The 25562-nt window shown below is 43.3% G+C and overlaps 1 protein-coding gene across 1 annotated transcript in view; it reads left to right on the forward strand.

The window, feature by feature from the left end:
• Positions 1-5001: 5001 nt before the first annotated feature.
• SPMAP2L (sperm microtubule associated protein 2 like) overlaps positions 5002-25562 on the forward strand; it is a 74248-nt gene continuing 53687 nt past the window's right edge. Inside the window, exons 1-2 of the mRNA XM_032164552.2 lie at positions 5002-5537; positions 23383-23416. Coding sequence (XP_032020443.1) covers positions 5054-5537; positions 23383-23416 — 518 coding nt within the window. The 5' untranslated portion in view covers positions 5002-5053. The remainder of the gene's footprint in view (positions 5538-23382; positions 23417-25562) is intronic.

Genomic DNA, 25562 nt, shown 5'->3' on the forward strand with positions numbered 1-25562 from the left:
AGGACCATTTGAACCTATGAGTTTGAGACCAGCCTGGGAAACATAATGAGACCCTGTCTCAAAAAAAAAAAAAATCCAAATTTGGTGAAGATAACCCCTCTCAATATTAGCACATAACTGTCTCTAGTTTTAGGTTAAAAGAGAACACAGTTGAATTTATGTACGCATGTGCAAAATGATGATTGCCCTCTGAGAGATGAGACATTGGAGAGTGAGCCTTTAAGATCATTACCTTTCTCATATCAGCACCACGCCATCATGTTTAATGGTAGCTTATCACAGCAGCCACTCAGGTGTCTAATGTTAAACCTCCTTCTTGTCTGGCCTATGGAGGGTGGGTCACACAATGATTCGGAATTGCCAGAAATGTTGGATTTTAACCTCTGCCCCCAAGGATTACCGCAAATGGACCCCTGGACAAATTCCTTGACTGTCTTGGTCTTGTCCTTGTAAAAAGATCAGGTGAGATGCAGACCACTTCCAGCCCTAAACTCTGATTCTATGTGCTTGTCCCTTCCCTAGGTTTTCTAAGGTGATCAGGGACATAGAGAAGTTTCTGGATACTTATTTCAAAGATAAGGCCAAAAGCTTTCAGGATGGGGAACAATATCTCCCTTCTTCCCTGTTTGGTCTTTTTAATCTCACATTCTGATGTTAGATTCTGCATTTTGGCAACAAGTGTTGTGGCTGGAGTTTTTCCTTCAGTGGACAGTTATGGAGTGCCAACATGGCAGTCATTGCTTGACATCAGGGTGAACAAAGCAGGGATTCTGTACTTGAGATGCTCTCAGGCTAATGATGAGAGTTTGTGTCACGGGGGTTTCTAACAGAAATGGCACTAGACAACAAGACAGATTGGCATATTGTCAGAGAGGCTGCCTGGCTGGTAGCCTGCCCAGTGGGCCTAATGGGGTGGCATACGACCTTGGAGACTTTACCACAATCTCGTGTCTGTTGCCAGCCTTCCGGGCTTACAGGCCTTCCAGGTTTGAGAAGCTGAGTCATGTTAGAAAGTAGGTTTAGTTAGCACACCAAGAGTGGATCTGCCTTTTCATTCAGTAAACATTTTGGGAGCACCATGTGCCAGAAAATGTGCCAGAACTCTTTCAGCTAAAAATGAATTCAGTTAAAAGGAAATTCAGGCTGGGTGCAGTGGATCATGCCTGTAATCTCAGCACTTTGGGAGACCAAGGTAGGTGGGTCACGTGATTCAAGGAGTTTGAGACCAGCCTGGGCAACTTGGTGATACCCCATCTCTTCAAAAAATACACACTAGAAACAAACAAACAAAAAACTAGCCAGATGTGATGGTGCATATCTGTAGTCCCAGCTACTTGGGAGGCTAAGATGGGAGGATCACTTGTGCCTGGGGAAGTCAAGGCTGCAGTGAGCAGTGATTGCACCACTGCACTTCAGCTTGGGCAATGGAATGAGACCTTGTTAAAAAAGGCTGGGCACAGTGGCTCAGGCCTGTAATCCCAGCACTTTGGGAGGCAGAAGCAGGAGGACTGCTGGAGGCCAGGAGTTAGAGAGCAACCCGGGCAACATAGAAAGACGCTGTCTCTACAAAAATTTTTTTAATGGAAATTCAACTCAAATTTGTGTGTGCCCCCACAAAAAGAGAATTTTTTTTTCCCTCATCATCCTGGAAAATCTGGGCATGGGTGGATTCAGGAGTTCAGAAGTTCAAAGATAAGACTGTCTCTCCATGTCCTGGCCCTGCCAACCTCTGCTTGGTTTGATTCTCAGATTCCCTCCTCAGAACAGCAAGATGACTGCTGTCAACACAAGCCATTCTTACAGCTCATGATCTCAGAGTAAGATGGACCCTCCCTTTCTGAGCAGACATCCATTAAATCTCACGGAGAGATACCAGTTGGCTCTTCTGGGGTTGCATATTCATCCCTGAACCAATTACTGTGGCTGGATTGGTCAGACCTGGGTTAGAAGGAAGGATCAGCCCCTTAAACTATATTGAATGAGTTCCCTGCAGAAAGGAAGGGTTCTGCCTTCAGAAGAAGAGGGAAGGGATTCTAGGCAGGAAAACGAAATAATGACAGCTCTTCACAGTCGTTCACTGTGCTTGGCACAGGGAATATACCAGTGACCAGGACAGAGAATGTCACTGTCTTTAAGGAGCTTACATTCTAGCTGGGGAAATACACAAAAATAAACAAGCAGATGAAATAATTACAAACTATGTTGAAGCAAGGAACTGAAATAGAAAATAATGGTGGGAACATTTTTTAAATTAATATGGGCTGGAAAGACCTCTTTGAGTGAATAATATTTAAGCTGAGCCCCAGAGGCTAGAAAAGAGCCAGTATGTAAAGAGTGGGAAGAAATGGGCCCGAGGCAATGGGAACAGGTGTGAGAAGAGACTGAAATGGGAAAGAGCTTGACACTTTAGAGAAGAGCAGGGAGGCCAGAATGTAGACAGCAAGGGTGGAGTGGCTCAAAGTAGACTAGAGAGAGAGAAAAGGACCAGAGTATGGAACACCTTATAATGCAAAGCTTGAGGATTTAAAAAAATGGTTTGGAGTGTTATGACTGGAGGTGATCAAAGGTAAAAGTCAGAAGTTCCACCAGTTCGGAGGCCATTGTAGAATCCAGAGAGATGATGACGGGCGTGGGTGGCCTGCCATGACCTTATCATGACGTCATTATGGTGGGAGTGGGTTGTTATAAAATGAGTTCAGCCCCTGGTGCCTCTCTGTCTTTCATGTTCATTTGCCCTCCCACCATGTTATGCTGCATCAAGAAAGACTCACCAGATGCCACAGCCATGCACTTGGAAGCCCCAGCCTCCAGAGCTATGAGAAATAAGTTCTTTATAAATTACCCAGTCTCAGGTATTCTATTATAGCAACATAAAATGAACTAAGACAGACTTGGAAAAGAATTCATTCTGTGTGACCATTACTAATCTTTCCCAATAAGCAGATTCCTTGAGAAGCAAGTCATGTCAGAAAGCTGCCTGTGCCGGGTGCAGTGGCTCATGCCTGTAATCCCAGCACTTTGGGAGGCCAAGGTGGGTGGATTGCTTGATCTCAGGAGTTTGAGACCATCCTGGGCAACATGGCAAAACCCTGTCTCTACAAAAAATACAAAAAATTAGCCAGGCCTGGTGGCATGCGCCTGTAGTCCCAGCTACTCAAGAGGCTGAGGTGGGAGAATGGTGTGAGCTCAAGTGGCAGAAGTTGCAGTGAGTCAAGATCGCTCCACTGTACTCCAGCCTGGACAACAGAGCCAGACCCTGTCCCAAATAAAAAAGAAAGAAAGCTGAACATGAATATTTTGATATATAGTGGCACCACATTCATAGCAAGTGGGCCTAAAAGGCTGGAACAATTGCAGTCTATTGGCTTAGATCCCCTCCTTTCTGCAGTTTTTGAGAAGGCACAGCTTCTATGATGCTCCTTCTGTACATTCACAGTGGCCTGAATCCCCCTCTTTCAATTGACATGTTCTTTGGACTTTCGAAGACATTTCATGTAGCCGGGGACTACTTTTACTGATGTAAGGGCCATCCTGCCTCTTTAAGGTGGATTTACATAACTCCTCCCTGATTGGTTTAAAAGTTGAGTTAAAACTCTCTGAGAGTAGCTTTATTTCTCCTTCCAAGTTTTGGGGGATATTTCCTGAACTTCCATACAATATAACACACATCTATATCAAAGTAAGGTTGAAGGAGATTCCCTGATTCATATACGCATATGCTAGAATGAATCTCCTAGTTCCATTCCAGATAACATTCACAATCCACAATATTTCTCTTCTAACTTTTCTTAGCATCTATGAGATTAAGTACATACAAGGAATGCCCAGTAACGAGCAAAAGGGGTACTTGGGTTTACTATATATTTTAACAGACAACTTATTCCTTAACACCTCTAGTCCCTTCCCTTGAAAATAAACACATCAGTAAAACTCCACCACTTCTATTCCCCTCTATCACACTGTCATCACCATGAAAATTAGCTGAAAGCACTCCTCAAGGATTGAGAGACGGCCAGGCCACCTACGTTTTTAAAGTCTCTTGGTATAATAAGTAATAAAAAAGAGAGGATTCCAAAAACAGGGTTACAAGAATTGTGGTATATTTAAAAGATACCACAGTTAACAAATTAATGGACGCACCCACAGAACACAGCACACAGTTGTACTGTTCACAAGATAATTACAGCCCTTTATAAAAAGTAGCTTATAGCATACTTCAGTAGATAGTGAGCCCTGTAATGAGACACAAGTTGTAGATGAATATATTTTTCTTTTAATCCAGTCAGTGTTTCTTTGTGACTGTGTATAGAACTTCATGTGAAGATAAAGTAAAACATTCAAGTTTAGACTCTTCTTGAATGTAAGCTTATGTCAAATGTCGCACTGGTGGATCCACCTCCCCCGCACCCTCCGCACCCCGCCCCCGCTCCATTCTGATGGTCCTGCATTTAACTAGAAATTGATGGAAATCAGTGTTAGTAACTGAGGGCCTTAGAATGTTGTCAGTCTCGGCATCCTCTCCCAGCAGTTGAGAGGACAAAAGCCTGCATGGAGATTGTGTCCAGGAACCTCTGGGTACAAGCTCTATACAGATTACCTTTGGGGTCTGAGGGGCGCCCTAACTGGATTAGAAACTGACATGTTCTACCCCAGGGTCTCCGCGAACGACAGCAGGCGAGAATCCTTGCTCTGGACACGGGGAACAGGGTCAGCATCTCGTCTCCTATCTCCACCGACGTGTCTCTGGCTTTTTTCCGCTCCCGGATGCGCCCAGAAGGTCCTGGAGAGCGGTGCGTCCCCTTGGCGACCGTACAACGCGCAGGAAGGCGGAGTGAGATGAGGCTGAGTCCGGCCGGGGCGGGGCTGTGTGGGACTAGGGCGGGGCTCGGGGGGCTAGACCGGGGCGGGGCTGTGTAGGGCTGGGGCGGGGCTCGGGGCGGGGCTGGGCGCGGGTGGCCCCGGCAGCCCTTGTCGTATCGCGCAGAGAGCAAACTGCGCCTGGGCAACCAGTCGGAAGGGTGAGCGCCGCGCGCGACAGAAGCTTCTGGCGCGAATGGAGAACCAAGAGTTTCTAGGTTCATCTGCGCCGTCCGAGGTGACCGATGGGCAGGTCTCAACAGAAATATCCACTTGCTCCGAAGTCTTCCAGAAGCCCATTGTGCTCAGGATTCTCGACACTCACAGAGAGCTTGGGGAGTCCGAGGATCCCGAGAAACACGAGAATCCCGAGGAGGTCAGGGAGCAAGACCAGCGAGACGAGTCCGAGGAATGTGATGAGCCTCACGAGTCCTATGAGCCCCACGCTCCCTATGCGCCCCACAAGCCCCGGGACTCCTATGCACCTTACGAACTCCATGGGCCCCATGCAGCCCCCAAACTCCTCAAGGCCCGTGAACCCCGCCAGCTCCGCCACACCCGTGAGCCCCGCAAGTCCCGCGAGGCCAAGGAAACCGAGTTGCTTCCCAGCGCCGCAGTAATGATCTCCCCATCTCTGATCACCAGAGCCCCGCCACGGCCTCAGCTGTCTTTCCTGGGTGGTAGGTGTTCCCCTTCCCTCGTCCCCTCTCCTGCTTCTCCCTTCCCCTCATTCCCCACGCGCTGAACACCCCACGCCCCATCTAGAACCGGGGGTCCTAAGGTGGAGGTTTGCATGCAAGAGCTTGCCATATTGAAAAGAACTCGTGTCATTTACCTGTTGCTTCGCAGTCATCAGCCCTTGCGTTTCAAGGGACTCAGATGGGAAATTGACACCCTGATAATGACAGAAACTGAATCTCTTCTTTTCCACTGCCACCTAATGAGCTATTGTTACCTCCTTTTGAAGCCCTTCTTTATTCGCCTCTACAGTTAGTCATTGCATCCCTCTGGGTTGCACGTTGAATATTACCCTTATTAGAGCACTTAAGATCTTGTATTTCGCCATTCATCTTTCTCTTTAACTAAAGAGAGTGATCCTTGAAGGGAGGATATTTTTGTCAGTGTTTGGCGTATGGTCACATGTGGAAACAAAGCATTCATTGAGCAAGTATTCAAAGAGTATGCATCTACAAAGTGCTCACGGTATGCTCAGTCCTCACCACCTTCACAGGTAACAGAGCAGATGGGACTTGGGTATAAACACCCTTGCTCTGACCCCACTCGCTCATTTATGACCCCTCACTAATGACCCAACCCAAAGCAATTATCTGTCCTCGTTGGACCGCCAATCTTTTGGGAAACCAGTTTTTATCTCACGTTCTCACTGACTGCTCCTTACCCAGCCTCGATTCCATGGTCTGCCATTGCAGTTGCTCCGTTACATCTTCCACCATTCCATTGGCTCTCTGGTTATCCATCATACTTCTGACAAAACCTCAACCCTGATTAAACCCAGCCATCCATCTACTCGCTTCCTACACCTCAGCAGTTGACTCTTGCTGTGCAAAATTGCACAGTCATACTGTCTGGTCTATTTCAATTTCATCTCAATTGGTCACTTGGCACTGCCTGGCAAGCTCACTTTATTCCCTTAGTACGTTAGTTTTCCCAGTCTCTGAAGATGACTAACTGCCTTACTCTCCTCTAAACTTCACACCTTTGACCCCCCCACACCCAGCTGAAGACTTTGCCTCATTCTTTATTGAGAAAATAGAAGTGATCAATCACGAAATCCCTTATTTTCTTACAATGGATCTATTGCTTTACCCGCATCTGTACCCATGAATTCTGCCTTTTCTCATATTTCAGGGAAGAAATGTGCCTTTTTTTAAAATGAAAAGCAAAATCCTTCACTTATGCTTTAGATACCACTCTCATTTCCTGAAGAACTTTCTTCCTGCAGTTATCCTCTCTCTTCTACAGCATCAGTTTCTCCCTAATTAATCAGTTCCATGAGCATACACATATTCTAGAATCTTCCATCTTGAAATAACTCTCGACCCAATGTCATTTTCAGACTCTCCCCTTCCACTAGCATCACCCCCATTTCTCTGTTGTTCTTCATTGCAGAAGTTGTCAAAAGAGTTGTCTATACTCGCTGACTCAATTTCTTCACCTCTCATTCTCAACACATTTGGTTAGGCTTCTTTCCTCTACTCTCCCAAAACTGCTCTAGTTTACCGCTTTTCTCTCTGCCGCCACTCCTATCATCATGCATGGAGATTTCATATCCACTTGGATGATCCATTTGGCTTCTCAATTCTCTGACCTCCTCACTTGGAAAGATCTTGTCCTTCACCCCATCGTAGGCACCCACAATCAAAGCCATTGTTAACTGCTGTACCATTTCCAGACTATTTCAAGCACTCTAATCTCTAACTATGTCTTAGCTTTCCAGCTCACTCCTCCATGAACTCCCTATCAAATTTTCAGCTTAAGGGACTTCGAATCCATTGATCCTACTAACTTTTCATTATATATCACTATCTTATGTCCTGCTGTCTCTCCTCACCTTATATTCCATGGACCAACAATGGAATCACTCCCTTGATTCTCTCTTCCTCTGTCATTCTTGCCTTGCTAAATCCAACTCTTGCCTGCACTTGGAATAACAGATAATGGCAAGAGAAAGGCAAACAGCTATGCCAACTATGCTAACTGACCTTTAAATCCATGCCCCTGAACTTCAAGTGGGCTCTCAGTGCTGCTTGCCAGTCATACTGTATTTCCCCAGTCAATTTATTTTCCAACTGTCTCAGAAATTATGGTGAGTGCTCTCATTCCTCAACCTTATGCATCCTTTCCTCCTCGCTGTTAGCTGATGATTTTGCTTTTTTCTTCACTGAGAAGAAATTCTGAAAGATCTTCATATCTTTCCACCATGAAATCTACCAAAATACCAGCATCTATACGTATGTACTCTACTTTTTTTTCCTGTTAATAATGGATGAACTGTCCTTGCTCCTATTAAAGGCCATTCCCTCAATCTATATGTTGGATTTCAATCCCATCTAACTTCTTTAAGCTCTTTGCTCCTAAAATTAGCCTCTCTCTCCTGCATCATTGTATTCCTCCTCTACTGGATCATTCCCATCAGCATACCAACACGTGCAATGGACTGGGTGTGGTGGCTCACACCTGTAATCCCAGCACTTTGAGAGGCCAAGGTGGAAGTATCACTTGAAGCTGGAATTCAAAATCAGCCTGAGCAACATAATGAGACCTCCTTTCTACAAAAAAAAAAAAAAAAAAAATTATTAACCATGCATGGTGGCACGTACCTGTAGTCCCAGTTACTGGTAGACTGAGGCAGGAGCATCACCTCAGGCTCAGCAGTTTGAGGCTACAGTGAGATATGATCATGCCACTGTACTCCAGCCTGGGCAACAGAACAAGACTCTGTCTCAAGAACAAGAACTAAAACTAAAACCAACTAACCAAACAACAACAACGACAACAGCAAAATGCACAATAACTCTTATCTTTAAAAAAACCCCAAACCTTCCCTGAACCCCATGTGCCCATCCAGGTACCATGATTTCTTTGCTCTGCTTTAGAGGAAAAATTTCTCAATTGAATTGCCTGCAAGTCATTATCTCCATATCCTCTTTCCCCCTTTATCCTCCTTCTCTAGAGAACCACTTAAATTTTCATCCCCTCCACTTAGCTGCAGTGGCTTTTGTTGAGGTCACAATGATCTCTGCCTTGTGAAATTCAATGGCTAATTCTTCATCTTACTCATCTGACACATTAACCTCTTATTTTCTTTTTTTTTTTTTTTTTTTTTTTTTTGAGACGGAGTCTTGCTCTGTCCCCCAGGCTGGAGTGCAGTGGCGCATCTCGGCTCACTGCAAGCTCTGCCTCCCGGGTTCACGCCATTCTCCTGCCTCAGCCTCCCGAGTAGCTGGGACTACAGGCGCCCCGCCACCGCGCCCGGCTAATTTTTTGTATTTTTAGTAGAGACGGGGTTTCACCGTGTTAGCCAGGATGGTCTCGATCTCCTGACCTCGTGATCCGCCCGCCTCGGCCTCCCAAAGTGCTGGGACTACAGGCTTGAGCCACCGCGCCCGGCCTTAACCTCTTATTTTCTTAGAAGTCTTCTTTACTTGACTTCTGGGATGCCTCTACCTCTGTTGTCCTACCTCACTGATTGTTCTTTAGTCAGTTTCCTTTGCTGAATCCTCCTCTTCCCAGCCTTTAGGTTGAAGTGACCAATGGCTTAGTCCTCTCAGATTCATTCTTCTAGAACTTTCCTTATTCCCTGGGTGAGGTCATGAATTCCATGGCCTTAACTATATTCTGGTAACTTCCCAAATTATCCCTAGCCTCAATTTTTCCCCTAAATTCAAGTTTTATAACCAGTCATTGATTTATCATCCCCGCTTGAATATCAATTTGACATGTAAAACATAATGTGGGCTGGGCGTGGTGGCTTATGCCTGTAATCCCAGCACTTTGGGAGGCTCAGGTGGGTGAATTACCTGAGGTCAGGGGTTCGAGACCAGCCTCGCCAACATGGTGAAACCCCGTCTCTACTAAAAATACAAAAAAAAAAAAAATAGCTAGGCGTGGTGGCGCATGCCTGTAATCCCAGCTACTCGGGTGGGAGGCTAAGGCAGGAGAATCGCTGGAACCCGGGAGGTGGAGGTTGTAGTGAGCCGAGCTTGTGCCATTGCAGTCCAGCCTGGGCAACAAGAGTGAAACTCCATCTCAAAAACAACAACAACAACAACAAACAACAACAACAACAAAACCATAATGTGCCCACCAATGAAGTCTTCCTGCAACACCCATATGTGCTCTTCCCTCATTGTTTCCCATTTCAGCAAATGGCACCACCATTTATTTATCCAGGTGCCTAAAAACCTTGGCATCATTCTTGACACCTGTTTTTCTCTTATACTCAGGCTTTAAACCATTAGCAAATTGTAACTTTGAGCTATATCCTGACTATGGCCATTTCTTAACATTTAAAATGTCATCATCTTTGTAAGCCACTATCATCTCTTGCCTGGTCTAAGGGAGGAGACCACCCTGCATATTGTCTTATGCCCAATTTCTGCCTCCAAAGAAAGAAGTAAAAACTAAAAGGCAGAAATGAAATCCACAGGCAGACAGCCCAGTGCCACACCCTGGGCCTGGTAGTTAAAGATGGACCCCTGACCTAATCGGTTATGTTATCTACAGATTACATACATTGTATGGAAAAGCACTGTGAAAATCCCTGTCCTGTTCTGTTCTGTTCTGTTCTGTTCTGTTCTAATTACTGGTGGATGCAGCCCCCAGTGACGTACCCCTTCTTGCTCAATCGATCATGACCCTCTTATGCGGACCCCCTTAGAGTTGTGAGCCCTTAAGAGGGACAGGAATTGCTCACTCAGGGAGCTCGGTTTTTGAGACATGAGTTTTGCTGATGCTCCTGGCCGAATAAAGCCCTTCCTTCTTTAACTCAGTGTCTGAGGGGTTTTGTCTGTGGCTTATCCTGCTACAGGTCCACTGCAGTAACCTCCAGCTGGGTTCTTGTCTTGCACCATCCCCGGTTCATTGTACCTACACTGGTCACAGAAGTCCCTTAGAACATAAATTATATGCAGTTCTCTTGCTCTCAACCCTCCAGAATGGGTCCTCACCTCAGGTAGGGTTCTCACCTCTAAGGCAGGGATCCCCAACCTTTTTGGCACCAGGGACGGGTTTCGTGGAAGACAATTTTTTTTCAAGGGGTGGGGGGATCTGTTCCACTTCAGATCAATCTATCAAGCATTAGTTAGATTCTCATAAGGACCCCGCAAGCTAGATCCCTCACATGCGCATGCGCAGTTCACAATAGGGTTTGTGTTTCTATGAGAATGTAATACCACCACTGATGTGACAGGAGGCGGAGTTCAGGCTGTAATGCCTGCTCGCCTGCCACTCACCTCCTGCTGTGCAGCCTGGCTCCTAACAGGCCACAGACAGAACCAGTCCACAGCCCGGGGGTTGGGAACCCCTGCTGCTTTAAAGTCCTTAGCAGGCCTACAAGGCCCCACTTGATCTGAGCCTGTCACTAACCTCACCTTGAACTTGACCTGATATGTCCATGACATCACGTCCTACTACTCCCCTGTCGGGTTTTGCTCTGCAGGCACGTGGGCATCCTTGCTCTGAGCTCAGGATCAGTTCACTTGCTTTCTCCTCCGCCAGGGCACTCTTCTTTCAAATAACTTGTCATCTCCTTTTCATGGGGTACCAAAAAGAGCATTATTTGGCCTGCTCATTTTCTTTGAGACACTTATCAGACTGTATGATATATCTATTTGTTTACTTGTTTACATTAAGCTCTTATGGAGGCAGGGCCTTTGTCTTTCATCCTCAGTGCCTCAAACTTGCCTGGAACAAGTCAGGAATTAATTGTTGTTGAATGAAAGATCTCTTCATTTGACCTCTGTGTTACCAAATCCAATGGTTTCTTCTCTATCGTTAACATTGTCAAAAAGATTCAAAGAGTTAATACCCATAAAGGTCTTAGAACAGATGTGGTACATTGTAAGTGCTCAGTAGATGTTAGCTAGTAGTAGTAGTAGTGTTGTAGTGTTATTATTATTATTATTACTATTTTGAGATGGAGGCTTGCTGTGTTGCCCAGGCTGGAGTGCAGTGGCATGATCTTGGCTCACTGCAACATCTGCCTCCTGGGTTCAAGCGATTCTCCTGTCTCAGCTTCCAGAGTAGCTGGGATTACAGGTGCCTGCCACCACGCCCGGTTAATTTTTTTGTATTTTTAGTAGAGACAGGGTTTCACCGTGTGAGCCAAGATGGTCTTGAACCCCTGACCTTAGGTGATCCACTCACCTCAGCCTCACAAAGTGCTGGGATTACAGGCATGAGCCACCACGCCTGGCCAATGTGTTAGTATTATTATCTCATTAAACCTCTTGGCAGCATCTAACACAACTGGCTACTCCCTTCTCGTGGCCTCTGTGACACCATAGTCCCCTAGTTTAGCATCCACCTGACTGGTTGCTCCTTCTCAGGCTCCTTTGCTGAACCCTCTCTGAATTCTTAACTTCTAACAGGCTCTATCCTGACCCCTTTAAAAAATACTCACACTTTTACCCCTAGGTGGTCATAACCACACTCACTCCAGAGTTTAGCATTTCTATGCTGCTGCCTTCTAAATTTTTATATTCTCTCTCTTCTCTTGAGTCTGACTTACATATTCAACTGCCTCCTGGACATCTCCATTTGCATATATCATATGCTTCTCAAATTGACTATACTTTCAAACAGAAGTCTTGATTTCCTTTCCAGCCTTGTTCTTCCTTCAGTCTCCCCCATCTGAGAAAATATCTTGAAGTTGCTCAAGCTAAAGAAAATCTATTCTTCAATTCTTCTTGCCTCACCTTCAAGTACAATGCACTCAATGAAAGTTCTATCAGTTTTACCTCAAGAATATTTCCCGAATTTATTCATTTCTGCTGCTAACACTCCAGTTGTCCAGTTGTGGTCACTTCTCACCTGGATTGCTTTTCTTTTCTTTTTTTTTTCTTTTTTTTTGAGACGGAGTCTCGCTCTGTCGCCCAGGCTGGAGTGCAGTGGTGCAATCTCGGCTCACTGCAAGCTCCGCCTCCCAGGTTCACGCCATTCTCCTGCCTCAGCCTCCCGAGTAGCTGGGACTACAGGTGCCCGCCACCACGCCCGGTTAATTTTTTTGTATTTTTAGTAGAGACGGGGTTTCACCGTGTTAGCCAAGATGGTCTTGATCTCCTGACCTTGTGATCTGCCCGCCTCGGCCTCCCAAAGTGCACCGCGCCCTGCTTCACCTGGATTTCTACATGAGTTTCCTGACAAGTCTGCCTGTGTCTACTCTTGTCCCCTGCAGCCCCATGGCTACCGCAGCCAGAGTGGGTATTTTAAAAACGAATCAGATCATGTCTTTCCCTTATAGTCCTTCCTGTGGCTTCTCATTGCTCTCACAATAAATCCAAGCTTCCTGAGCAGTGTGTAGAGCTCCACGGGCTCTCTGACATCCCCTACCACTCGCCCTCCTGCTCACTTGGTCTCAGTCATACTGGCTTCTTTTCTGTTCCTCCAAAAGGTGAACCCCTATACTTGCCCTGCTTCAGAGTCTGCATCTGTGGTTCTCTCTACCTGGCGTGCCTATTGTTTTCCCAGGATTCTCTCATGGCTAATTGCTATTACTGGTTCTCAGCCCGTTTTTAAGAGGTGGGAAAGCTAATCTTTTGTAGGGCTTTTCCTGTCCATGCTACCTAAAGAAGCCTTCCTGAAGTCACATGGTCATGAGACTTTCTCTAAAAAGTTTTCAGACTTTGCTCTAGAAAACGTTATTTTAGGCCAGGCATGGTGGCTCACGCCTGTAATGGTTTGGGAGGCCTAGGCAGGCAGATCGCCTGAGGTCAGGAGTCCAAGACCAGCCTGGCCAATATGGTGAAACCCCAGCTCTACTAAAAATACAAAAATTATCTAGGCATGGTGGCTCATGCCTGTAATCCCAGCTACTCTGGAGGCTGAGGTAGGAGAATCACTTGAATCCGGGAGGTGGAGGTTGCAGTAAGCCAAGATCATGCCACTGCACTCTAGCCTGGGCAACAGAGTGAGACTCAAAAAAGCAAAAGAAAAGAAAAGACTATTTTAAAGCCTTCTACCTTCTCAATTTGTCTTCTAGATTTTCCTTGTCAATTCCAGTAAGTCTTTATGTTAATTCCTTTAGTAAAGTTCAACAAACACTAAGTATATTTATATAATATTTACAAAAAGTGGTGTAAACATTGGGCAATAATTAGCACATCCCTGTGCCTCTACTCACTCAATAAGATTTTTTTTCATCCAACATTTATTGAGTGACTACTAAGTCACTCTTCTGTGTCCTATGGAGTGCAAAGATGACTAAGACATGGCATTTTGGTTGTGTGCCAAATTTTAAAAATTTATAGAATTGGTTCTATTATTCTATCACCTAACAATAGTATCATCACTTAAACATCACTGTTATTGCTGAACTTTATTGAGCACATACTATGTTCATGGTGTAGGTACTGAGCTGTAGATGAATAAGACATGGATTCCTTCCTTGAAGAACTATTTATGTGGTTGGGGAGGCTGAATATATCCACAACAATAACACATCCATAGCATACAAAGTAAAATGTACTGGAGTATCCTACAGGACAAGCACTTCATTTTTCTGAGTTAAGTGGCAACAATAACCTCTTTTTATTTTTTACTTATTTATTTTTTTGAGATGGAGTTTTGCTCTTGTCGCCGAGGCTGGAGTGCAATGGTGCAATCTCTCAGCTCACTGCAACCTCTGCCTCCCAGGTTCAAGTGATTCTCCTGCCTCAGCCTCCTGAGTAGCTGGGATTACAGGCCTGCACCACCACACCCGGCTAATTTTTGTATTTTTAGTAGAGACAGGGTTTCACCATGTTGGCCAGGCTGGTCTCAAACTCCTGACCTCAAGTGATCTGCCTGCCTCAGCCTCCCAAAGTGCTGATGTTACAGGTGTGAGCCACTGTGCCTGCCTTAATGCAGTGTTTTCTAAAGCAGAGTCTGAAACCTTTTGAGAGAGAGTCTCATGACCATGCTACTTCAGGAAGGCCCTGACTTCTCTCCCTAAAGTAGGCACCCCCTCCTTCTGCCTTACCAGCCACATCACACTGATTTATTTCCTTCCCAGCGCTTACCACTATCTGAAGTTATTTACTTGCTTGTTGTCTGTCTTTCTACCTGAAAGGTAAGCTGCATGACTCTTGGACAGGGATTTAAGTTTCTTTATCCTTCTCTATTCCAAAGCTTAAAATGAATGGGTAAAGTCAGCATAAAAGTCATTCATATGGCCATTCCTGAACACTTTCTAGATTCACTCAAGAGTTACTGAGCTCATATTAATAGTAGCTTATGTTCATTGAGTGTTTTAAATATTTAATGTAATCTCATTTTATCCTTAAGACAACCCTTTGAAGTAAGTACTATTTGCGTCCCCATTTTACAGATGAAGAATGTGAGACTTGGTATGTCGTCTCCATGCATATAGTGGAGGACCGGCATTCAAAGCCATATCATGGGCCAGGCATGGTGGCTCACGCCTGTAATCCCAGCACTTTGGGAGGCTAAGGCAGGTGGGTCACCTGAGGTCAGGAGTTCAAGACCAGCCTGGGCAACATGCCAAAACCCCGCCTCTGCTAAAAATACAAAAATTAGCCGGGCGTGGTGGTGCACGCCTGTAATCCCAGCTACTCGGGAGGCTGAGGCAGGAGAATCGCTTGAACCAAGTAGGCAGAGGTTGCAGTGAGCCGAGATCATACCACTGCACTGCAGCCTGGGCAACAGAGTGAGACTCTGTCTCAAAACAAAACAAAAGCCGTATAATACCTTCTGATCAGTGGTGAATGAAAAAGAAAGAAAGAGAGAGAGAGCAAGAAAGAGAGAGAGAAAGAAAGAAAAGAAAGAGAAAGAAAAGAAAGAAAGACAGACAAAAGTCCATCAGTTTATCCAAAGCCTGTGAACTAGTGACGAGATAGGTCAGGCCCCTTAAATGGGAGAAAAGAAGCCCCACTGCTGGGAAACATTTTGGGGACAGAAAGTAATACTGGAATTGTACTACAGGAAAATCAGCCAATGAGGTGGATTGTATGTGTCAACTCCTCCCTACTGTCCCCAGAGAAATTTCAATGTTTGAACACTGCTGTGCCCAGGAGTCATGGCTCCAGTTGCATCCTGGGGATTTCAGTTGGAGCATACATTTAGTAGAAGAGGAAACTTGGTTCTGTTGCGAAGAGCACTGGACTAGGAGTTAGGAAACTTGGGATTTACTTTCGGTTACGTCATAGCTGTGTGTCTGTTTCCTTTCTAGTGAAATGAAGTGGCTAGACTGGCCAATCACTATGAACAACTGTTGAGAGTCTGTATTTTAATACAACTGCTTAATTCGATACAACAAGATATTGCCAAAGTGCAATTACTGTATATTCTTGAATATAACGACATTTAAATGTTTTTGCCAATTTGAATATATAAACTTTAAAAAACAGAGCTAAAATAGACAAATGTTTATAGTTGTATTACAAAAATTTAAATTAAAAAATAAAAGTAACATATTAAAATAAATGGTATAATTTAGAAATATTTATTCCTAATATCATGTTTCATGGAAAAGTTTTATTAATTTTTTCACTTGCATATTTGGCATCACTAGAGTCATTTTTTGAGTAATTTAACACACTTTTTAAGGGCACATTATTTTTATTTCTAAGTTATTTGAGATAGAAAACGTAAAAGTTTTTTTATTATGGAAATTTCTTAACATACACAAAATAGAGAATGTTATAATAAACCCCTATGTACCCGTTATGTAGTTTCAATAATTAACACTGTTTTTGAATCTTATTTCATCTAGGTACCCCCCAACCCTACTTTTTGGGCATCCCATAGGACAATTTTGTTTTAAAGAAACTGCCAAATACCATGTCATTTTACCCATAAATACCTCAGTATGCATCTCTAATTGCTAAGGATTTTTAAAAAGCCACATAATTATCATGTCATAATTACACCAAACAAAATTTACAATTATTCTTTCTTTCTTTCTTTTTTCTACTGAGATGGAGTCTTCCTAGGTTGCCCAGGCTGGTCTTGAACTCCTGATCTCAAACGATCCTCCCACCTCAGCCTCCCAAAGTGCTAGGATTACAGGCATGAGCCATCATGCCCTGCCACAATTATTCTTTAATGCCCACTAAATACATGTTTCCCTAATTGTCTCAAAAACGTATTTTTACAGTTGATTTGTTCAAATTAGGACTTAAACAAGAGCCTCACATTGCATTTGGGAGTTAGGTCTTGAAGGAAACCAAAATACTGATGAATGTTAAGTAAAAGACAGTGAAAACGCAGAGGAACGCTCTGCCTCAGGCTCCATTTGCCTGGCGGGGGTACATCAACCCTTCCTTACCGGAGAAGGCACTAGCAGGCAACAGAGAAATCTGGGAACAGATTTTACTATCTTCCCACATTTTCCTGACTTTAAAAAGACCACAGCTGCTTTCTCCTTTCTCTGGTCAGTGTATAGCATGTATGGCTCTTTGTTAAAATTCTGTTTAAGCAAAGCCCCCAAACCACTGCCTTGAGAGAGAAATACTTTTGAACTGAGACCTCTCCTGCATGATGGGTACAGCTCATGTTCATAAACTTCTGCTTGTTTTTCTTTTGTTAATTTAACTTTTTTTTTTTTTTTTTTAGGAGAGTGTCTCAACTAAGATCCTAAAAAGGGGAAGAAAATAACTTATGTTTTCTCCCCTACAGTCTGTTTGTCTCTATTATTCTTCATCAATAGACCTTGTCCTCTCTCCCTTTTAGAAACACCATTTGTTTGTCAGGAAAATTCGGTAAAATATCCCATGTTACAGATTAAGAGGCTTGCTTCAACTCAGAATAAGTTAGTTTTGGCAAGGTTCTTTGATAGATGGTGCTGAACGTGCTCTTCCTCTAGCGCCACACTTTGAGTAAGGCGCATGCCTCTGGCTGTCCCACTTGTGGGGAATGTAAGATTGATGAGTGGGTTCAGGTGAGGTCAGCCCTGATCCCTCAACGTTAGTTCCAATCCACCTTTTACCTAATGGTTTTAACAACCAGTCTTGTTCATTGCCTAGATACCATTATTTTATTAGATTCCATTATTTTATTAGGAGTAAGACAGGGTCCCTTTGAACCTGTGTTTGATGCTGTCACTGGAAATTATCAGAAGCCATCAGAATCCATTCATGTCATGTAGAAGTAGGAACTTAAAAAAAAAAATTCATCCTGTAGGTGTACTTTTACCTTTACAATACAATCACTATGTGGTTTATTGCGTTTTGTGTTTATGTTCTGCTTTTTTTTGAGACAGAGTCTCCAGGCTGGAGTGCAGTGGTGCGATCTTGGCTCAATGACAGCTCCACCTCCTGGGTTCACGCCATTCTCTTGCCTCAGCCTCCCGAGGAGCTGGGACTACAGGCGTCCACCACCACGCCAGGCTAATATTTTGTATTTTTAGTAGAGACGGGGTTTCACCGTGTTAGCCAGGATGGTCTCGACCTCCTGCCCTCGTGATCCGCCCAACTTGGCCTCCCAAAGTGCTGGGATTACAGGCGTGAGCCACCGTGCCCGGCCATGTTTTGCTTTTTAAAATAAAGTTTAGGGCTGGGCATGTTGGCTCACACCTGTAATCCTAGCACTTTGAGAGGCAGAGGCTGGTGGTCACTTGAGGCCAGGAGTTCGAGACCAGCCTGGCCAACATGGCGAAACCCCTTCTATACTAAAAATACAAAGATTTGCCAGGTGTGGTGGTGTGCACCTGTAGTCCCAGTTACTTGGGAGCTGAGGCACGAGAATCACTTGAACCCGCGAGGCAGAGGTTGCAGTGAGCCAATTGCGCCACTGCACTCCAGTCTGGGTGACAGAGTCAGATTCTGTCTCAAAAAAATAAATAAATAAAATAATGTTTAAAGCTTTAGAACAACACCTAGCATTTAGGATTATGAGATTATATTCCCAAGAATAATTACTAAATCTGTTTTGAATTTCTTATTCCTTTCCTTCGCATAACCTATTAATTTTGGTAGGGAGAACTCTACTTTTGCCGTTCTAGCATATATTGAGAGTGTGTGTGTGTGTGTGTGTGTGTGTCAGAGAGAGAGAGAGAGAGAAAGAGAGAGATGGAGTCTTGCTCTCTCGCCCAGGCTGGAGTGCTATGGCCCTACCTAGGCTCACTGCAACAACCTCTGCTTCCTGGGCTCAAGTGATTCTCGTGCCTCAGCCTCCCGAGTAGCTGGGATTACAGGTGTGAGCCACCACACCCAGCTAATATTTGTATTTTTTGTAGAGATGGAATTTCACCATGTTGGCCAGGCTGGTCTCGAACTCCTGAGCTCAAGTGATCCGCCCGCCTTGACCTCCCAAAGTGCTGGGATTACAGGTGTGAGCCACCGTGCCCGGCCCCAATACGTTTTCCTTGCTCAGTTCTTTGTTGAGAAAATAAAGCAATTGACATAGTACCTCTTAAGATGAGTTCTTTTAAGAGCTTGCATATAAGGTAACCTTTACTGAAGAATAAATTTTGGGGAAAATCATCCCTCATACTCAGTCATTTATAGTACTTCACTGGAAACTTTATTTTTTTAACTTAGTTTCATGCAACACAAATCAGGAGTAAACTTTGAAGAGGGGAAAAAACGTAAAAAAAATAGGGTTTTATTTGGCTTTCCACCAGCGTTTTATAATTTATGTTGCTCCTTGTATAACACCAGTTAAGACCGCATCCGAGAGATTGTTTTTTTTAAATTTCAACGTGTGTCGCAGTTCGAGTTGCTGGGCGCCGCTAGGCCGAGCCCCGCAGCCCTCCAGCCGCTGCCAACCTGCGCCCCCTGGTGGCCTGGATGCCGGCCGCACGCGCTCTGGCTCCGCCGTCTGGAGTGCCACCTGGCCCGAGGGCGGGAGGGAGACTGGAGCATTCCAGACCCGCTTGTGGACCTGCACAACTACGTCATCCTCTACAACACTAACCAGAAAGCTCAGCAACGGTAGCATTCTCAACAGGAAAGCCCATCGCAGGCTGCGCTTCGGTGTCCGCAAGGTGGTGGCCAGCACGCCCGAGGCCATCGAGCCCGTCCTATGCCACTGAAGACAGCGCTGTCCACACAGACCCGCCTGGCGCAGCTGTGTCAGTGTAAATCCTACAGTCTGCGGCCGGGCTACTGACATTTGCATGTGACTGACTAATCTATGAGAGAGAAAACAAACACAAGAAAGAAATACATGGTGATGAAGCCCCTGCTCCACCCTCCTCCTAAAAGATTCCAGTGTTAGGAAAAGCTGGTGTCTTTCTTTCCCTGGTAGAATGCTCTGATACGACTATGCTAGGCTTTATTACCTAGGCTTCCCTTATTTTTCTTTCCCTTCTCCTGATTATTTTTCTCTTTCCTTGAGTTTTTCATCTAAAAACAGAACTATCCTATTGTAGTCTGTTTATGTAAGCAACCTCGAATCCTTTTAGAAATGAAGGGAGGGTAGAAACACATAAACCAATGAAAATACATGTGAGTACATGTTTACAAAGTAGGTTTAACATTTTACTAATAATTTTCATGGCTAGGTGTGGTTACTCATGCCCAGCACTTTGGGAGGCCAAGGTAGGAGGATTGCTGGAGCCCAGGAGTTCAAGACCAGCCTGGGCACCACAGTGGGACCCTGTCTACAAAAAATAAAATTAGCCTGGCTTGGTGGCACACACCTGTAGTCCCAGCTACTCGGGAGACTGAGGCACGAGAATCACTTGAACTGGGGAGGTGGAGGTTGCAGTGAGTGATGATTGCACTACTGCACTCTAGCCTGGGCAACAGAGAGACCCTGTCTCAAAAAAAAAAAAAAAAAAAAAAAGCAGTTGGAACCTTTAATAGTAAACACTTCCTTAACAATTACTTAAACATTTTTGTTTATGTTTGTTTGTTTGAGATGGACTTTCGCTCTTGTCCCCCAGGCTGGAGTGCAATGGCACGATCTCGGCCCACTGCAACTTCTGCCTCCTGGGTTCAAGCGATTCTCCTGCCTCAGCCTCCTGAGTCGCTGGGATTACAGGCGCCCACCATCACACCCAGCTAGTTTTTGTTATTTTTAGTATAGAGATGGGGTTTCGCCATGTTGGCCAGGCTGGTCTTGAACTCCTGACCTCAGGTGATCCACCTGCCTCGGCCTCCCAAAGTGTTGGGATTACAGGCATAAGCCACCGTGCCGGCCACATTTTTTTAATTCACAGAAATTTAAGCAGAATCTTAATTCCTAAATTCTTAGAATTAATAATGGATGTCATTTATAGTGTATTTACTGTGTTTTGGACACTATGCAGAATGCTTTCCTTGTATTATTTAACTTTCCTCTAACAACTTTTTGAAGCAAGAACTCAGTATTGAAAATACTTAGTTGCAGAGAGCCTAAATAAACTTGCCTTAGATCAGAAGTTAGAGCCAAAATTTGGTTCCGGGAACTCTGATTCCAGAGCCAGTGGTCTCAGCCATTAAATGATATCGTAGCAGTTACCAAACTTGTCTGCTTCAAAAAATGCTGATGCCTGTGTCCCTTCCCCAGAGATTGTGACTTAATTGGTCTGAGATGTGGCCTGGGACTTGTAGTTTGTAAGAGATCTCCAGGTGATTCTAATCTGCGGACAAATTTGGAAACCACTATAACACTGCTTTACTTGGGACATTAGCTAACAACAGCCACCTGAGAGCTATTTCATCCTGCCAATTAGTGAGATAATATCAAAAGTGTGTTTTCTAAAATAAAGAGTGAAAACTTTACCTATAGGAGAAATTATAGCATGAAAGAGCAATAGCAAAGAGTTATTCATTCACATTATCAGTACTTATAGATGGTCTTTTAGGACTGATTCAGTTTTTTACTGACTCTCTAACCTGTGTCAGGTCATAAAGCTGAAAGGCAAGGTTGGTAATACATAAAAAGCCCATAGAATAAGCGCTGCAACTTTCATGGGTGACAGCACGGCTGGCTGCGAGGGACATTTTTGTAGACTACTCTCCCTTTTCCCTTAGGTCTGGAACCACAGAAAATATCTGAATTTAAAAGTTCCATTTACTTTTTTTTGTTTAAATTCATAGCCTGCCTCCCACTGGAGCGTAAACTTTTTGAGAAGAGAGACCTTCCTCATTTGTATTCTCTGCATACTGGCACCATGCTTGCCTATAGGAGCCAAATCACAAGTTCGTTGAATAGTTAATTGTGTTTCCTACAGTGCTCTATTTAAGCCATTGATACACTGAAGTTGTAACCAATAATTGTAACTACCATTCATCTACTATATGCAAGATGCTATACATATATATGTAAGTGATGTACATGTATACACTAATCTTGTTTTATTACTAATGCTTTTTTTTTTTGAGATGGAGTTTTTTTGCTCTTGTCGCCCAGGCTGGAGTGTGGTGGTGCAATCTTGGCTCACTACAACCTCCGCCTCCCAGGTTCCAGCGATTCTCCTGCCTCAACCTCCCGAGTAGCTGGGATTACAGGCGCACACCACTATGAGTGGCTAATTTTTGTATTTTCAGTAGAGACAGGGTTTCACCATGTTGGCTAGGCTGATCTCGAACTCCTGACCTCAGGTGATCTGCCTGCCTCGGCCTCCCAAAGTGCTGGGATTACAGGCATGAGCCACTGCGCCCGGCTGTTTATCACTAATCTTTACACAGACCTATTAATCCTCCTATCTGAGAAGGGAAAACTAAATACCTGAGAAATTAATTTACCCAAGATTGTACAGTGGAGTAAGCAACAGAACTGAGGTTTGAGCCATGTCTGTCTGACGCTGTGGTGCACCCACTTTTCTTTACCAAAAACATTCTAGACAATGTTTTTTCGAAACTTTTAGATGGGATTAAAAACTCCCAAGAAAAGACTCTGGAGCAGTCCATCATTATAAGGCCTGTGGGATCACCTACAGTTTTCCACATTAAAAAACAAAACAAAACAAAACAAAAACAAACCAGCTTCTAAACAAGATTTTTCATTATCTTTACCATTTCTTCTGTTTTGGACATTTCAGGATTACCTAATTTCCCACTGTTAAAGATACCACAGTGAAGACTTTCTGCATAAATCTTTGCCCACACTTGAATTATTTCTTTAGGGTCCATTTCTATAAATAGGACTAAGGCGTGTAAACATTACTGACTTACACTATCAAATTATTTTTCATAAAATATACTAATTTAGACTTTTACCAGCAATGCACAGAAGGACTCATTTCATCTTACCCTTCCAACATCTTTATAATTTGCAAAAAAAATTTGCCAATTTGCCAGTTTAAAGAAAAATCTCATTTTTTGCATTGTTTTGATTATAAGCAAGTTTGAGCGTTCTCTTTCTGTTTTTTTTTTTTAACCTTTCCTGTAGTGCTGATGAACTTTTACTTATGTTTGTTATTAGCCCTTTATATATCTTCATATGTGAATTCTGTTCTCATCCTTTGTCTAATTTTGACACTTACCTTAGTGTTTTTCTTGTAATCTGTACATTTATACTCTTCAAATGTTAAGACTATTAACCCTTTATCATATTTATTGCCAAATATTCCTCCAAATTTTTGTCATCTTTAAGTTTTAATTTTTGACACAGAAATTTTAAGTATTTTAATCTATTTATATCGTCCTTTATATCTTTTGCCAGCTTTAACTCTAGAAGATTAAAATCCAGGGATCAAGTAGATATTCTCCTATTTCCTCTAATTCAGTTTTTAAAATATTTAACTCCTTGATTTACCTGTGGTTTATTTTGGTACATAGTATGATGTATTTCAGTTGGCCATTTCCCCAAATATTTTTTTCTAACTCCTTCCTCTTTTAATTTGTGATGCTATCTTAATCATATCTTTGATTCCTGTTGAATCTAATTTTTGCTTTTACTTTTGTTTTCTTTTAGCAAATCCTGTTTCCTGTGACTTTGTAAGGAAATGGTAAGATGTAGTTATAGTACTATTTTCACAGACCTAAATTAATAGGCCAGCCAATCTGGATGGGGCAGATTCATTTGACGTGGGTCTACCTTGGGGTTTTCAAAAAGGACATTCCTAGGCTTTCCCTGTGTCATAAGGTCCTTTTCTTTCTTTTCTTTTCTTTCTTTTCTTTTTTTTTTTTTTTTTTTTTTGAGACAGAGTCTCACTCTGTTCCCCAGACTGGAATGCAGTGGCATGATCTCGGCTCACTGCAACCTCTGCCTCCCGGGTTCAAGTGATTCTCCTTCCTCAGCCTCCCGAGCAGCTGGGATTACGGGCATGTGCCACCACACCCAGCTAATTTTTGTATTTTCAGTAGAGATGGAGTTTCACCATGTTGGCCAGGATGGTCTCAATCTCCTGACCTCGTGATCTGCCCGGCTCGGCCTCCCAAAGTGCCGGGATTACAGGGGTGAGCCATGGCGCCTAGCCGGGGAACACTTCTGTTCACTTAGTTTTTCACTTGTTTGCTAGGTACTTGACTTGTTACTTAGTAGATCTGAACCTCTGAGGGATTTGGGATTCTGCATTGACAATCTCAAATCACAGATTTTGTGAAGCTCCAGTTCATTGTATCCCAATCTCCCTTGCCTCTAATTCAAGTACAGTAGCTAATGACTTTTCAAAAAAGTGCCCTTTATGAAAAAAAAGAAAAGAAAGAAGTATATGTGTATATGTGCATATAATGCACAACAATAAATGCCTCGTGAAAACCGATGCTTACCCTTTGTTTGGCTAAGATACATTTAGAAGAGGAGACAGAATACAGGTTGAGCATCCCTAATCTGAAAATCTAAAATCCCAAATGCTCCAAAATCTGAAACTTTTTGAGCATGGGCATAACACCACAAGTGGAAAATTTCACACATAAGTACTTACCACAAACTTTGTTTCACACACAAAATTATTTAAAATATTATGTAAAATTACCTTCAGGCTATGTGTGTAAGATGTGTATAGAACATAAATGAATGCTGTGTTTAGACTTGGGTCTCATCCCCAAGATACCTCATTATGTATGTACAGATATTTCAAAATCTGAAAATATCAAAAATTCCAAATAGTTCTAGTCCCAAGCATTTTGGATAAAAGATACTCATCCTATAAAATCATTAGGGAGAAATACCAAGGGTTCATATCAATGGTTCATGTAGGTGAAAAGTATAATAATACCAGATTTTATTTTCATCTACTTTTTAAAGAAGTAGGTCAAAACCATTCATATTTATTGTTATTGTTTAGCTCATTTACATGTATGGTTATTATTCAGACTTATTTTGTATTTTATGTTTTAACATTTATTTTTAAAATTTTATTGTAGAGATAGATCTCACTATGTTGCCCAGGCTGGTCCCAAATTCCTGGCCTCAGGTGATCCTTCTAACTCAGCCTCCTGAAGTGTTGGCATTATAGGCGTGAACCACCACAGCTGGCTGTATTTACCATGCTTCTAGTTTTTTCCCCCCTTCCTTATTCAGGCAGCAAATACTACTATCTTATTTTTGTGTAATGGTTTTCAGTTAAAAAATTAGGTTTTCTCATAAGAATTCTGAAAAGTAGATAGGACAGATATATCGACTAGATTTTACCGAGAGAAAATGAAATTCAGCAAAATTATGTCACTTTCCCAAGGTTGTCAGGTGGCTGAGGAGAAGAGCGGGTAGAATTAACATTTACTGAATATTACCAAGTACCCACTCAAAATACCACAGTACCTAAAATAAATAATGTATGCTAAGTGAGCAAGCTTTCCTGTGACTGGATAGTTTGTGTCTCGTAAATTTTTATACTTAAAAAGGCTGTGACGAGTGTGGTTTCAAAAAAGTTTTTCATTATTGTTATTTCTTACTGCTTCTTGTTTCTCTTTGATCTGTTAATTCGGGGCCATCATGTGAGGAAATTGTGCCATCTCCATTATCTATCCCTGTATCCTTTTAAAAGTTTGTTTTTATGCAAATGTGCTGTACCTAATTAGCCCGGTATGGTGTCCGTAGTCCCAGCTACTCAGGAGGTTGAGTTTGGGTAGTAGTTCGAGGCTGCAGGGAGCTGTGATCATGCCATTGCACTCCAGCATGGGAAACATAGTGAGATCCTATCTGTAACAGAA

The sequence above is a fragment of the Hylobates moloch genome, unplaced genomic scaffold, assembly GCF_009828535.3.
Source record: "Hylobates moloch isolate HMO894 unplaced genomic scaffold, HMol_V3 SCAFFOLD_2, whole genome shotgun sequence".
Taxonomy (NCBI): Eukaryota; Metazoa; Chordata; class Mammalia; order Primates; family Hylobatidae; genus Hylobates; species Hylobates moloch.